The sequence below is a fragment of the Salvelinus namaycush genome, chromosome 21 (assembly GCF_016432855.1).
Source record: "Salvelinus namaycush isolate Seneca chromosome 21, SaNama_1.0, whole genome shotgun sequence".
In the NCBI taxonomy this organism is placed as follows: Eukaryota; Metazoa; Chordata; class Actinopteri; order Salmoniformes; family Salmonidae; genus Salvelinus; species Salvelinus namaycush.
In genome coordinates, this window is record NC_052327.1 from 36891965 (window position 1) to 36909185 (window position 17221).

At 41.8% G+C, this 17221-nt stretch overlaps 1 protein-coding gene across 1 annotated transcript in view; it reads right to left on the reverse strand.

Annotated features, from left to right (window-relative positions):
* Positions 1 to 15758, reverse strand: part of LOC120065884 (anoctamin-1-like) — a 53842-nt gene extending 38084 nt beyond the window's left edge. Inside the window, exons 1-2 of the mRNA XM_039016928.1 lie at positions 15605 to 15758; positions 2498 to 2676 (exon numbers count right to left, since the gene is read on the reverse strand). Coding sequence (XP_038872856.1) covers positions 2498 to 2605 — 108 coding nt within the window. The 5' untranslated portion in view covers positions 2606 to 2676; positions 15605 to 15758. The remainder of the gene's footprint in view (positions 1 to 2497; positions 2677 to 15604) is intronic.
* Between the last annotated feature and the right edge of the window lie 1463 nt (positions 15759 to 17221).

The following is a 17221-nucleotide window of genomic DNA, read 5'->3' on the forward strand; positions in this document are numbered from 1 at the left end:
AAATAAAGAAAAACCCTTGAATGAGTAGGTGTGTCCAAACTTTTGACTGGTACTGTATGTAGATCATAGGAACATTTCTTTATCTAAGACAGCTGAGACAGAATGTATTTCCTAGATCAGTACTCCTACTCTGAGGCTTGATACATACGGCCCCAGAACAAAAGGAAACAAACAATGAGGTATCCCCACTGTGATGTAATGCGGTATCCCAACTGTGATGTAAACTTGTGATTGGGCACACTAATCAATTATAATATACAGTTGAAGTCGGAAGTATATATACATTAGTCATTAAAACTCGTTTTTCAACCACTCCACAAATGTCTTGTTAACAAACTATAGTTTTGGCAAGTCGGTTAGGACATCTACTTTGTGCATGACACAAGTAATTTTTCCAACAATTGTTTACAGACAGATTATTTCACTTATAATTCACTTCATCACAATTCCAGTGAGTCAGAAGTTTACATACATGAAGTTGACTGTGCCTTTAAACAGCTTGGAGAATTACAGAAAATTATGTCATGGCTTTAGAAGCTTCTGACAGGCTAATTGACATAATTTGAGTCAATTGGAGGTGTACCTGTGGATGTATTTCAAGGCCTACCTTCAAACTCAGTGCCTCTTTGCTTGCATCATGGGAAAATCAAAAGAAATCAGCCAAGACCTCAGAAAAGAAATTGTAGACCTCCACAAGTCTGGTTCATCCTTGGGAGCAATTTCCAAATGCCTGAAGGTACCACGTTCATCTGTACAAACAATAGTACGCAAGCATAAACACCATGGGACCACGCAGCCGTCATACCGCTCAGGAAGAAGACGCGTTCTGTCTCCTAGAGATGAACGTACTTTGGTGCGAGAAGTGCAAATCAATCCCAGAACAACAGCAAAGGACCTTGTGAAGATGCTGGAGGAAACAGGTACAAAATAATCTATATCCACAGTAAAACAAGTCCTATATGGACATAACCTGAAAGGCCGCTCAGCAAGGAGCCACTGCTCCAAAACCGCCATAAAAAAGCAAGAATACGGTTTGCAACTGCACATGGGGACAAAGATCATACTTTTTGGAGAAATGTCCTCTGGTCTGATGAAACAAAAATAGAACTGTTTGGCCATAATGACCATTGTTATGTTTGGAGGAGAAAGGGGGAGGCTTGCAAGCCGAAGAACACCATCCCAACCGTGACGCACGGGGGTGGCAGCATCATGCTGTGGGGGTGCTTTGCTGCAGGATGGACTGGTGCACTTCACAAAATAGATGGCATCATGAGTAAAGGAAAATTATGTAGATATATGCAACATCTCAAGACAAAATAAATAAAAAATCAGTCAGAAAGTTAAATATTGGTCGCAAATGGGTCTTCCAAATAGACAATGACCCCAAGCATACTTCCAAAGTTGTGGCAAAATGGCTTAAGGACAACAAAGTCAAGGTATTGGAGTGGCCATCACAAAGCCCTGACCTCAATCCTATAGAAAATGTGTGGGTAGAACTGAAAAAGCGTGTGCAAGCAAGGAAGCCTACAAACCTGACTCAGTTACACCAGCTCTGTCAGGACGAATGGGCCAAAATTCACCCAACTTATTGTGGGAAGCTTGTGGAAGGCTGCCCGAAACGTTTGACCCAAGTTAAACAATTTAAAGGCAATGCTACCAAATACTAATTGAGTGTATGTAAACTTCTGACCCACTGGAAACGTAATGAAAGAAATAAAAGCTGAAATAAATCATTCTTTCTACTATTATTCTGACATTTCACATTCTTAAAATAAAGTGGTGATCCTAACTGACCTAAGACAGGGAATTATTACTAGGATTAAATGTCAGGAATTGTGAGTTTAAATGGTGTAGGTAAACTTCCAACTTCAACTGTATGCCATTTAGCAGATGCTTTTATCCAAAACAACTTACAGTCATGCGTGCAATTTTTACAGCCTTTTTCTCCCCCAATTTCATGATTACGATCTTGTCTCATCGCTGCAACTCCCCAACAGGCTCGGGAGTGGCGAAGTTTGAGTCATTCATCCTCCGAAACATGACCCGCCAAATCGCTCTTCTTAACACTCGCTCGCTTATCCCGGAAGCCAGCTGCACCAATGTGTCGGAGGAAACACCGTTCAACGGCGACCGAAGTCAGCCTGCAGACACCCAGGCCGCCACAAGGAGACACTAGAGCGCAATGAGCCAAGTACAGCCCCACTGGCGAAACCCTTCCCTAACCAGTGCATTAGACCACTGCGCCAACCATGTATACATTTTTTACGTATGGTTGTCCTATGAATCAAACCCACTATGCTGATGTTGCCACTGCCAGCACCATGCTCTACCAACTGAGCTACAGAGGACCACCGAGGGTATTTACCACTGTCAACCCTGGTTTTGCTGTGCTGCTACGTTTTTTCCCAAAATCACATGCTTTGCATGCTGCTACAGTTTGCTATGTGCTATGGACTTTGATTTGTCAGTTGCTGAAAACTAAAGGTGACCGACTTACTATGGAATCCGGCTGAACATAGCCTATGTCCTCGATGCCCTTGATATTGATGATATCCACCTCTTTCTCTTTGCCAGGGACGGGGGTGGACCTCTCATTCCGCTCCATGGCTTCTCCAGGCTGCTGACCAGGCTCTTGGTGATAGTCTTCTGATGGGTCGTGGGTCAGGTGGGCTCTACCTGGGGAGACAAACAGTAAGGTGCACCTCTCAAGTCTCAGCACATCCATTCTGGGTTGGTTGAAAAGTACCGTAGATGATGAAAAAGCTATTCCGTAGGCTATAAAATAGGCCTATATAAGTTCAAATGTGTAGGCACATATAATATATGTGCATATATTTTATATATTTGTGCATATCTTTGTGCATATCTTTGTGCATATCTTTTATATATTGTATATCTTAAACTTGCCTTGACTGTGGTAAACCAATGCTATTCAAACTATTTCAGCGGGGACCCCGTTTATTTCACCAGAACTCCTGGGGACCTAATTGTATTCTCCAGAAATGTTGGTGACCCCCCCACACACAACCTTAAAATTGATTAATTTTGATTTTCACATCAACAAATAACCTTCAATTTATTACATTTTCATCTCTCTTGACAAAAATTAGAGAACTAATAAATACATTTACTTAATGAAAGTGTCTTTTTCTAAATATTTTTCTCAAAAACATTTGTATATTGTCCCATAAAATACAGTGCCTTGCAAAAGTATTCATCCCCCTTGGCGTTTTTCCTATTTTGTTGCATTACAACCGGTAATTTAAATTGATTATTATTTGGATTTCATGTAATACACAAAATAGTCCAAATTGGTGAAGTGAAATGAAAAAAATCACTTGTTTCAAAAAATTATACAAAAACCCCCCGAAAAAGTAGTGCGTGCATATGTATTTACCCCCTTTGCTATGAAGCCCGTAAATAAGATCTGGTGCAACCAATTACCTTCAGAAGTCACATAATGAGTTAAATAAAGTCCACCTGTGTGCAATCTAAGTGTCACATGATCTGTCACATGGTCTCAGTATATATACACCTGTTCTGAAAGGCCCCAGAGTCTGCAACAACAATAAGCAACAGGCACCACCAAGCAAGGGGCACCATGAAGACCAAGGAGCTCTCCAAACAGGTCAGGGACAAAGTTGTTGATAAGTATAGATCAGAATTGGGTTATAAAAAAATATCAGAAACTTTGAACATCCCATAGAGCATCATTAAATCCAAGAATATGGTACAACAATAAACCTGCCAAGAGAGGGCCGCCCACCAAAACTCACAGACCAGGCAAGGAGGGCCTTAATCAGAGAGGCAACAAAGAGACAAAAGATAACCCTGAAGGAGCTGCAAAGCTCCACAGCGGAGATTGGAGTATCTGTCCATAGGACCACTTTAATCCGTACACTAAACAGAGCTGGGCTTTATGGAAGAGTGGCCAGAAAAAAGCCATTGCTTAAAGAAAGAAATAAGCAAACACATTTGGTGTTCACCAAAAGGCATGTGGGGGACTCCCCAAACACATGAAAGAAGGTACTCTGGTCAGATGAGACTAAAATTGAGCTTTTTGGCTCTCAAGGAAAATGCTATGTCTGGCGCAAACCCAACTCCTCTCATCACCCCGAGAACACAGTGAAGCATGGTGGTGGCAGCATCATGCTCTGGGGATGTTTTTCATCGGCAGGGACTTTGAAACTGGTCAGAATTGAAAGAATGATGGATGGCGCTAAATACAGGGAAATTCTTTGAGGGAAACCTGTTTCAGTCTTCCAGATATTTGAGACTGTGACGGAGGTTCACCTTCCAGCAGGGCAATGACCCTAAGCACACTGCTAAAGCAACACTCAAGTGGTTTAAGGGGAAACATTTAAATGTCTTGGAATGGCCTTGTCAAAGCCCAGACCTCAATCCAATTGAGAATATGTGGTATAACTTAAAGATTGCTGTACACCTGCGGAACCCATCCACCTTGAAGGAGCTGGAGCAGTTTTGCCTTGAAGAATGGGCAAAAATCCCAGTGGCTAGATGTGTCAAGCTTATAGAGACATACCCCAAGAGACTTGCAGCTGTAATTGCTGCAAAACGTGGCTCTACAAAGTATTGACTGTGGTGGGGATGAAAAGTTATGCACGCTCAAGTTTTCTGTTTTTGTCTTGTTTCTTGTTTGTTTCACAATAAAAAATATTTTGCATCTTCAAAGTGGTAGGCATGTTGTGTTAATCAAACTATACAACCCCCCCCCCAAATCTATTTTAATTCCAGGTTGTAAGGCTACAAAATAGGAAAAATGCCAAGTGGGGTGAATACTTCGCAAGCCACTGTATATGAAAATATTGAATAATTACTATTTACAATTTACAATCACAGAAATTGACATCTGATGATTTTGTTAAGGTTGACCTAATTTATTACTGTGTGAGGAAGTCAGAGAATACCTTTATGCAACATATCACATAAATAATTTAGTACATTAATGTGCATGAATATCAAATAATGATATACTGGCAAAATAATATAAATTAACACATGTTGGAAAACCATCTTTATCTTCAAGAAAGGTCTTTAATCCCCCTTTACACTTGTGTAATCCACATCTATGTAATAACAGAATGTTTAAAAGTGTTGCATTTGTTTTCCATGGTCATCCAACTAAAGCTTCTAAAAGCAACATTTATATCTATGAAATCATCCCTCTTGATCTTCCTGCTAGCTGCCCAGGCAGGCCAGGGTCTGAGGGAGATGACATCTGAGAGTTTGCAACTGAGCGTTTTTTATTTTTTAGACATACTGCATGTGAATTGCTCCTTGGACTCTGTTGAACCTAACCCGGATGGTGCTTGTCCTCCACTCAAAGGAAAAATGTGCGTGCATCTTCACTAACATAAGCTACTGTCCAGCTGGTCTCCATCTAGTCCCTGACTATCTCTGACTCGGGGCTCACTTCTGTGCAACTTGAATTCCCTGTTAGCTTTAAAACATTGGGCTTCCATCCAGTTGTGTGTTTGGCAGTTTAAATAAGCAGACCCAAATATAAGAAGGAGTCTCTGTGGGAATCATTGGTAAAAAAAAAAAAAGATAAGTGAAGCGTAGAATAAAAAATACAAAAATTGACTTCCTCTTGTTCTAATATTAGAATGGTGTCTGTGGAATTTGGACACACTACACTTCAATTAATATCAAGTTGCCAGTAGGTCAATATATCTACACAGGATACTACAAAACTGTCTATAGGTCAATATATCTACACAGGATACTACAAAACTGTCTATAGGTCAATATATCAACACAGGATACTACAAAATGTTCTATAGGTCAATATATCATCACAGGATACTACAAAACTGTCTATAGGTCAATATATCAATATAAACTAAAATGGCGCCGGAGAAGAAGGCAGACGTTTTACCTGACCCCAACCGATTGTGCTTTTTTGCTCATTTATTTGCGTTATTTGTAACTTATTTTTTACTTATTTTGTACATAATGTTGCCGCTACCGTTTCTTATGACTGAAAATAACTTCTGGACATCAGGACTGCGATTACTCACCACAGACTGGTAGAATCATTTTTTTCATCTAACGAGTCTGACGAGTCCGGCGCTTTCTCGAGAACAGGCCCAGATCTACGTGATTTGCGTGAAGAGGAGGCGGAGAAAAAGTGGCCGGAAGGCGGGCTTCCTTCTGTGAATTTGTAGGCGATCGAATAAACCCCCACTTCCTTCCATTCTGCTAGAAAATGTGTAATCTTTGGACAATAAAATTGATGACCTACATGGAAGATTAAACTACCAACGGGACATTCAAAACTGTAATATCTTCTGCTTCACGGAGTCGTGGCTGAACTATGACACTATCAACATACAGCTGGCTGGTTATACGCTGTACCGGCAGGATAGAACAGCGGCGTCTGGTAAGACAAGGGGCGGCAGACTATGTATTTTTGTAAATAACAGCTGGTGCACGATATCTGAGGAAGTCTTGAGCTATTGCTCGCCTGAGGTAGAGTATCTCATGATAAGCTGTAGACCACACTATCTACTGTACCTAGAGAGTTTTCATCTGTATTTTTCGTAGCTGTTTACATACCACCACAGTCAGAGGCTGGCACTAAGACAGCATTGAATGAGCTGTATTCCGCCACAAGCAAACAAGAAAACGCTCAACCAGAGGCGGCGCTCCTAGTAGCCGGTGACTTTAATGCAGGGAAACTATAAATCCGTTTTACCAAATTTCTATAAGCATGTTAAATGTGCAACCAGAGGAAATAACTCTGGACCACCTTTACTCCACACACAGAGAAGCATGCAAAGCTCTCCCTCGTCCCCTATTTGGCAAATCTGACCATAATTCTATACTCCTGATTCCTGCTTACAAGCAAAAATTAAAGCAGGAAGCACCAGTGATGAGATCAGATAAAGCAGATGCGAAGCTACAGGACTGTTTTGCTAGCACAGACTGAATATGTTCCGGGATTCCTCCGATGGCATTGGAGTACACCACATCGGTCATTGGCTTCATCAATAAGTGCATTGATGACGTCGTCCCCACAGTGACCGTACGTACATACCCCAACCAGAAGCCATGGATTACAGGCAACGTCCGCACTGAGCTAAAGGCTAGAGCTGCCACTTTCAAGGAGCGGAATTCTAACCCGGAAGCTTATAAGAAATCCCGCTATGCCCTCCGATGAACCATCAAACAGGCAAAGCTTCAATACAGGACTAAGATCGAATCGTACTACACCATCTCTGATGCTCGTCGGATGTGGCAGGGCTTGTAAACCATTACAGACTACAAAGGGAAGCACAGCCGAGAGCTGCCCAGTGAAACGAGCATACCAGACGAGTTAAACTACTTCTATGCTCGCTTCGAGGCAAATAACACTGAAACATGCATGAGAGCACCAGCTGTTCCGGAAGACTGTGTGAACACGCTCTCCACAGCCAATGTGAGTAAGACCTTTAAACAGGTCAACATTCACAAGGCCATAGGGTCAGACGGATTACCAGGACGTGTACTGCGAGCTTGCGCTGACCAACTGGCAAGTGTCTTTACTGACATTTTCAACCTCCCTATCCGAGTTTGTAATACCAACATGTTTCAAGCAGACCACCATAGTGTCTGTGCCCAAGAACACTAAGGTAACCTGCCTAAATGACTACCGACCGGTAGCACTTACGTCCGTAGCCATGAAGTGCTTTGAAAGGCTGGTCATGGCTCACATCAACACCATTATCCCAGAATCCCTGGACCCACTCCAATTTGCATACCGCCCCAACAGATCCACAGATGATGCAATCTCTATTGCACTCCACACTGCCCTTTCCCACTCTACACTGCCTTTTCCCACCTGGTAAAAAGGAACACCTATGTGAGAATGCTATTCATTGACTACAGCGCAGCGTTCAACACCATAGTGCCCTCAAAGCTCATCAATATGCTAAGGACCCTGGGACTAAACACCTCCCTCTGCAACTGGATCCTGGACTTCCTGATGGGCCACCCCCAAGTGGTAGGGGTAGGTAACAACACACTGAAAAGATTTGGCATGGGTCCTCAGATCGTCAAAAGGTTCTACAGCTGCACCATCGAGTGTCACGCCCTGATCTGTTTCACCTGTCCTTATGCTTGTCTCCACCCCCTACAGGTGTAGCCCATCTTCCCTATCATCCCGTGTATTTATACCTGTGTTCTCTGTCTGTTTGTTGCCAGTTCGTCTTGTTTGTTCAAGCTAGCCAGCGTTTTTCCTGTCAGCTCCTATCGTTTCCCAGCCTCTCTTTCCTTGTCCTCCTAGTTTTTGACCTTTGCCTGTCCTGACCCTGTACCCGCCTGACCTTTCTGCCTGACCCTGAGCCTGCTTGCCGTCTTGTACCTTTGCTCCACCTCTGGATTACTGAACTCTGCCTGGCCCTGACCCAGAGTCCGCCTGCCGTCCTGTACCTTTGCATTACCCTGCATTTTCGACCCCTGCCTGCCTTGACCTGTCTTTGCCTGCCACAGTCTGCATCTGGGTCTTACCTTGATTCCTGATATCGAGAGCATCCTGACTGGTTGCATCACTGCCTGGTATGGCAACTGCTTGGCCTCCGACTCCAAGGCACTACAGAGGATAGTGCGAACGGCCCAGTACATCACAGGGGCCAAGCTTCCTGCCATCCAGGACCTCTATACCAGGCGGTGTCAGAGGAAGGCCCTAAATATTGTCAAAGACTCCAGCCACCCTAGTCATAGACTGTTCTCTCTGCTCCCGCACGGCAAGCGGTACCGGAGCGCCAAGTATAGGTCCAAGACACAGCTTCTACCCCCAAGCCTTAAGACTCCTGAACACCTAATCAAATGGCTACCCAGACTATTTGTATTGCCGTTCCCCCCACCACCTTCATGTACATATTACCTAATCTAACCGGTGCCCCCGCCATTGACTCTGTACCAGTACCCCCATGTATATAGTCTCTTTATTGTTACTTACATTTTAATTACTTGTATTTTTTAAAACTGCATTGTTGGTTAGGGGCTCGTAAGTAAGCATTTCACTGTAAGGTCTACACCTGTTGTATTCGGCGCATGTGACTAATACAATTAGATTTGATTTTATATATCTACACAGGATACTACAAAACTGTCTATAGGTCAATATATCTACACAGGATACTACAAAACTGTCTATAGGTCAATATATCTACACAGGATACCACTAAACAGTCTATAGGTCAATATATATATACATAGGATACCGCTAAACTGTCTATAGGTCAATATATCTATACAGGATACCACTAAACTCTTCATAGGTAAATATATCTACACAGGATACCACTAAACTGTTGCAAATAAGAGAAACCAAAGTAGCGTAAATTCACGATAAATGTTCAATCACCTAATGAAAATAAAATAAAAACCCAAAACATGCTTATTCAGCAGAAATCAGTATTACACTCAAAAGAGGTGCACTGTTAGATCTCCCAGACCAGACTCTAATTAGAACTACCTTGCAAAGCCAACAGACCACAACAATCTTTGTGGACAGAGTCAGGTCTTTCCTCCCACAACCCAAATTCTAATCCCACACCAAACTCAGTCCTACTCATAGTGATTGACTAGCTACTGGCTACATAAGTCTTTATAAGACAAGGGGAGGCGATATAGGAACAATTACATCGGACTAAAGATGACATTTCAGTGGCCCTTAGGGTCATCAAATATGTGTGATGGTCAGATATAGTGTACTGTTAACCTCTATCCAGTACAGTCAGAATCTGATAGACCACCACACTGCACCTTGTCCGATCACTGCACCTTGTCCGATCACTAAACCTTGTCCGATCACTGCACCTTATCTGATCACTGCACCTTGTCCTATCTCTACACCTTGTCCTATCTCTACACCTTGTCCTGTCACTGCACCTTGTCCTATCTCTACACCTTGTCCTCTCACTGCACCTTGTCCTATCACTGCACCTTGTCCTATCTCTACACCTTGTCCTATCACTGCACCTTGTCCTATCTCTACACCTTGTCCTATCACCGCACCTTGTCCTATCTCCGCACCTTGTCCTATCTCTGAACATTGTCCTATTATTGCACCTTGTCCTATCTCCGCACCTTGTCCTATCTCCGCACCTTGTCCTATCACTGCACCTTGTCCTATCACTGCACCTTGTCCTATCACTGCACTTTGTCCTGTCACTGCACCTTGTCCTATCTCCGCACCGTGTCCTATCTCTGCACCTTGTACTATCACTGCACCTTGTCCTATCTCTGCAACTTGTCCTGTCACTGAACCTTGTCCTATCTCTGCACCTTGTCCTATCTCTGCACCTTGTCCTATCACTGCACCTTGTCCTATCACTGCACTTTGTCCTATCACTGCACCTTGTCCTATCTCTGCACTTTGCCATATGCCCTTTGCCATCAACTCCCCTTTATTCTAATAACGACACTATACTGTATTTACACTGTGGACATCACTGTACCTGTACATGCTGTATTTGTCATGGCAGCATCCCTTCCTCTTCATGCATCAATATTTCCCCTCTGTAAATTGGACATCATCACTGTAAATCAGCTTTACTTCAGAGTTTTATGTTTTAAGTTTTCTGTATTTATATAGTATATGCTGTATGTTGACTATGTTGACCTTGTGTCTTTATTCTGTCTGTACATTGACTATTGCTGGCAGCACTTATTCACTAAGTATAATTCCAGGTATGTGCAAATGTACTTGGTGAATAAAGTGATTCTGAGCCTGGTTCCTCTCTAGGTTCCTTCCTTCTAGGAAGCACAATATTTGGGGTCTAGGTTACTGTAAAAGCACTTTGTGACGACTGCTGATGGAAAAAGGGCATTATAAATTTGATGAATTGGCTCGATGGGACTGCATATAGGTCATAGGACAACCTTGCAAGTGAATGTGACCCCAATGTGTTGACACTGTGTTGACATTCTACATCCCAAAAAGCATCTACCACATGACGGCCCCCAAGGCAGAGAGTGGAAGGGTGGTGTAGCAGTGAATCCTTCTAGGGACCCAGAGCAAATGACATTGCAGATTTCAGGGGCCCTACAGGTAAAGTAGTATGTGATGTGCGTAAACACCTAGTAATTCCATAGCAGATATTGACTTAAGGAATCTGACTGAATTTACGCAGTGTAACCATACCAAATTGTTTCAAATGCACGTTGACAGCACATGCATGTAGGACCCAGACCTAATGACACTTCAGATTTCAGGGGGCCCTTGAGCTTTAGAAAATGTCTCATGTGTGAGCAAATACATTATTAGCCAACCTGCACAGTCATTTTTAAAGTAACTGTCCAGTATTTCAATATTTCTATGAAATATGATCTATAACTACTTACAATATGGGTGAAATAGTTTTCCTTTACACATTTTTTTAATTAAGTGTTAAAAAGCAGTTTTTTTCTGTGTTGGAATGGTGTGGGCGTGCCCCAACAACAGAATGGTGTGGGCGTGCCCCAACAACAGTATATAACGGTCATTAAAAATATTAATGTGAGTAGATTGATGATTGGCCAGCTCATCCTCTGCAGGACTATGACATCATCCCCTATGAGGAAATAGCACGAATTGTGGAAACTGTATGTTTAAGATACAACTTGTTGGTGTTTTTTTAAAGTGATTTTAGCCAATTTATGCTTTCTCCACAAATACTGGTATACAGTAGGATGAGTCAGCAACATTATTTAGGTATGAGTTAACAGAATATTAACTTTTAAAATTGAGCTTTTCTATGGACAGTTACATTAACACAGCGTTCCTAAACCAAGGATCACAACCCCATGTGGGGTCGTCTGATATGAAAACTAGGTTGCCGGATAATTACCAAAATCTGGAGAAAAAATATATATACATACAAAAATATATATATATTATAATATAGTCGTTGTATCAAAATCATTGTAATGTGGTTAACCTCAAAATTCTAAATGAAAATTATTTAAATCTAAAATATACAATTCAACCAGAGAGCCAGCCCCCTTAGATCATGGAACAAGTCTGCACTTGACCATTGCACTTGAATCATTCCCACCGTGAATGGTTAGGTCCGCTACGCCTTGAAACCACACACTATTGCAGAGACTGATATTACCGGCCGCAATTGATATGGTGAAAATAATGTGTGGGGAGGCAAAGGCACAGAAACACAGATCAATACCTTTGTCACATAACACTGTTAAACGAATAATTTATGCTATTGCTAGCAATCAAAACGAAACTCTAACTGCTGAACGATTCAAAAACTCCCCAGCTTATGCTCTCCAAATTGACATTAACTGTGAGGACCGAGATGCCCATGCATTGAATTTTGTTCGCTATACATGTCGGGGGATGCTATTCACGAGGACATATTTTTCTGTCTCACGATTCCCGAGCATCCAACTGCACAATGGGATGTTCAGTGTGCTGCGTGGCCATATTGACCAAAAACAAATTCAATGGGATCGAATGGTGGGCTTTTGCACAGATGGGGCTCCATCTATGGCGGGACGGCGCGCGGGCATATGCACTTATGAATGTGTCTCCCTCTGTCATATAGACGCATTGTATGGTACACCGAGAGCAAATGTCCTCAAAAGAGCTGAGCACAGAAGTCAGAAATATGCTGCAGCAGGTAACTTTGATTGTAAACTACATCAAACCACACCCACTGCGTGCCCGCCTGTTCGCAAAACTACGTGAAGGCACGGGATCAGAGCATGACAATGTTCTATTTCATACGGAGGCTTGGTGGTTATCGAGGTGTTGGAACGATTTTTCACATTGAGAGAGGAACTGCTGTCATTCACAATGGATGTAAAAATTAGACTTGGTTGACTTTCTGTGTAATGAAAATAGATATATCCTTGAACACAAGCATACAGCGTTCTACAGATGAGTGACTGAATCAGTGGATTCAGAGGAAAGAATTCTTATTGGAGTCTTTCAAAAGCGAACCATGCCCCTTCCCTCGGCTGTGCATGTTTCTAACAGAAAACAGCATCTGTAAGTGTCCCACACGAGTGATGACTGATCACCTTCAAGGCTTGGAAGAGCACATTGGGACCTACTTCCCAATCCGTTTGACTGTGCCCCTGATTCAATTGACATGCCGGTAAGTGAAATCGAACAGCTGAGCGAGCTGTCATGTGACCGAATGCATTCACTGGTCACTACGGAGGAGTTTTGGTTCCTGACTCAACTGGAATAATACCCTGCCGTCTCCCTCTGAGCATTAATGACGCGTTCAAAACAACTGGGAACTCGGAAATCTCCGACTTCAGTGCGTTCAAGACAACTGGGAACTCAATTTTTTTTTACGGTCAACCAACTCGGAATTCCAAACTCAGGAAATTGGGCCTCTTTCTAGAGCTTCCGACTTTCCGAACTGAACATCACGGACGTCATGATTTGACCTCGTATTTTTCCGAGTTCCCAGTTGTCTTGAAAGAACCATCAGTGCTCTCCTCTGTATTAAAACCAAATATCGATACAGGTTGGATGTGACAGCAGAGATGTCGACCACGCCCCCTGACTTTTGAGAACCTCAGACGCGACATGCATCAAGCACACCCATCTCATTAGTGGTGGTGAGATAAGACACATTATGTCAGACTAATTTGTAATTGACTGTCATAGCCCCACATTAAAAGTATGTGATGGGGAGTTGAGAAGACAATCATAAATACTGTTAGAATGTTTTTCAATTGATTGCCATAGCCCCAAATAAAAAAGTTAATTACATAATTATTTTCACATGGTGGGCATCGCAAAAATTTTCAGATATCAAAATGGGGTCGTGGGCCAAACATGTTTGGAAACCCATGCATTAACAAGAATAATTTGTGCAAACCAAACCAAATTGCAAACCAAAATGCTATCAAACAGTTCACAAAAGGGGGTCTTCTTGTCATGAGATAAACCCAATACATTTATCAGTTACAAGTTACACAAGTCTCACACTTACAGGGTGGATAGCCTCGGCCTACAATAATAACTCGATAGACCGAACACACAACGCATGGAGACAAGATTACCTTCTGACAGCCTTGCAAAGTGCACACAGACCTGACTGACAAAGACAGGTGAGGGTTCCACCACAGGGAAAACTCTTCTCTCGGTCCTGGATTAGTACACATGACACCCTAGAATCAGAATGGGTTCCCCTCCTCAAGCTCGGCTATCATCACCAAATCATATCCGACAATAGGAAGGGTAAACGGGACGTTGTGGTCACTCTGCTATCAGGTATCGCTTCGGACAGAAACAATGCGCTCTGAGTCAGTCAGTGTAACTTAGAACTGACCTTTGTAGCTCCCTATTTTAAACTGTCAACGGATAGCTTAATGTTTGTATACCAAATAATATACTCACATTTTGTACATTTGCACTGTAACGGAAAACTGTATATTATACGGTAATTTGGGAGTATTAATAACAGTAAAATACTCTGAAACGTTTTACTGTAGAATACTGTCATTTATGGTGCATTGTGGGAAAATGGTGAGGCCAGGGAAAGAATCCTGTCTCTCAAATGGGACTGTAATTCCATCCCACAGTATACAGTACCTATCTTTGGAACGCCAAACACCTTTTGACCCCTAATGTGTGCATGTTATTGTTGTTTCTGGTTTATTACCATTTTTTTGAGTTGTGCCTAGTAAAATGCTTTATTTGTTACACATGTGAGTGAGAATGCTGTACCAATTATTTTCCTATGTGCCCGTCAATTTAAAGTGTATAGGGACAAGGCTACAAGTCTTAAACCTTAATTGGTTGAGCATCTTGCCATGTCCTTTTTGTCTGTTTTTCCCTGTAATCGCTGCCAGTTTGGAAGCCTTTGTTAAGGCCTCTAGACGTGCAAGTGATTTAAAACACCAACTATTCATTGATATACTGTAATGAGTAAAAACTTTACCAAGCAGCCAACCTGCTTGCAATTACAGTATAATAGTCAATTTAACGGTATTGTACTGTGTGTCATTACATAAGTACTTGCTTCGATATCGTATTTATATTACAGTAGGTGTACTGTAATATGAAATACAGAATTGTACTTGCCACCGAGCTGCCTGCAAACTTAAACTACCGTCTAATTCACTTTAACCATTTGTGTAGCCTAGTTTCATGTCTGTACAGTACAACAAAACTTTGTTAACGTTCGCTCAGACTCAAAACTATAACCTTATCAGCAGCTCTCTCTGTTTGAATTGCCTCTCACCTTGCCGAGTCCAACCAGTCCACATCACAGCAGCATGTAAACATGTTCTCTTTACAGTTTAAGTTAAAGAAGCAAAAAACAAAGTAAAGAACTAGTTCACAGCATTTTACATCAGAATCCTAATTTAAAACGTATATTTGTTCACAAAACTTTCGAGAAAGAGATACACATCTCGTTTAATGTTTGTTACATCGTTATTAAGCATGCATATTAAAGGGTGTTATTGTCCTGCGAGAGAAATTGCGATGGCATGATTCATTTTGAAATATGCATTTAAACATACAACATAATAGTTTACTGTGAAAAGGCTAGTCATTGCTTCAACATCCCCACCGAACCACAGACATGTCCACCGAACAACATAATAGAGAGATGTATCAGCCACTTTTTACCTGCAATTGATGAAATAGTGTAAGGATGTCCTGTCCAACCTACTGATACTGCTTACAGGTCATTTAAATCCAGAACGACTAAGCAGTCAGCCTCTCGTTGTTCGGAGGACAGTCAGCGCACTGCGCTCTTGTCAACCAATTGCACAAGCGCACGAGCGCTCCTTCCTCGAGTCGCGCAGAAAGTGTTCAGGCAGAGGTATGCATGAACATCTATGTCTGAGGCAGTCCCTGTGCGGTTGACGTCTCAGTCCTATTTCTAATGGTGTAGAACAAATTTAATTAAGGTAACAAACAAGCCCAACTCAATAATTACATTTTGCCAATATATTTACGCAGGCCATCTGGGTTTTGATCCATATGCAAGAGACATCCTACTTCACTTTGTAGGCGGGCATTATTCTCTGTTCTACAAATAACGCAACTAACCAATCCACTTAATAGCTAGGTACTTCACCATGTAAAATGTAAAAAGGTGCACTGCAAGCAAATATGAGCAGTTCCTGTGGTTTTAAGATATAAAATATATCTTAATCTGTAATAGACATTGTGCAACCTACAAGACATACTGCAACCATCACATTTGGCTTTGATACCTCAACCTTTGTTGTGATAGGATCAACTACTTGCAATAACACTTTTAGTCATGCATAATGATAACAATCAGATGGTAGCCTAATCATCATATGCTATGGCTTTAAAGTTGTCCTGTTTGGAGAGAATCTCGCTTGTTTACTGCTGGATACTACTTACTATGTGAGATCACATCAAATGCTAAGCCAGAGCTTTTCTTTACCTGACCAGGTAAAACTCTACCTGAGTATTTGAGTTGTTGTTGAACTCGCATGACTTCAAGCTGAAAAATAAGGGAGATTTCCTCCCAAAAATGTAATCCAAAGGTGAATGAAGCACAACACATTATAGGTTTAAGATTTGGCCAACATTCTTACAATTAAATGCCAATTGAATAATTGGATTTGCCATCACATACGCAGTTCAAGCAGACAAACAAACTCAAGTCACAAGTAAAATCAAATCAAATCACATTTTATTTGTCACATGCTTGGTAAACAACAGGTGTAGACTAACAGTGAAATGCTTCCTTACAGGTCCTTTTCAAACAATGCAGAATTGAAGATAAATATAAAACAAATTATAATTAAAATAGAAATAGTGACATGAGAAATAAATACACAGTAAATAATGAAAAACAAAATCAAGTAAAAAATAAAATGGCTATATACAGGGACTACCAGTATCGAGTCAATGTGCAAGGTTACGAGGTAATTGAGGTAGCTATGTACTGTAGCTATTCCTTTTGTCCAGGTGGGTGAGGGCAGTGTGGAGTGCAATAGAGAATGTGTCCTTTATGGATCTGTGGTGGCGCTAGTTAAATTGGATTAGGTCCAGGGTGTCTGGGATGACGGTGTTGATGTGAACCATGACCGGCCTTTTAAATGCCCTTCATGGCTACCAATGTAAGTGCTACGGGGTGATAGTCAATTAGGCAGGCAGGCTACCTTGGCGTTCTTGGGCACGGGGACTATGGTGGTCTGCTTGAAACAAGTTGGTATTACAGATAGGTTCAGGGATAGCTTGAAAATGTTAGTGATGACACTT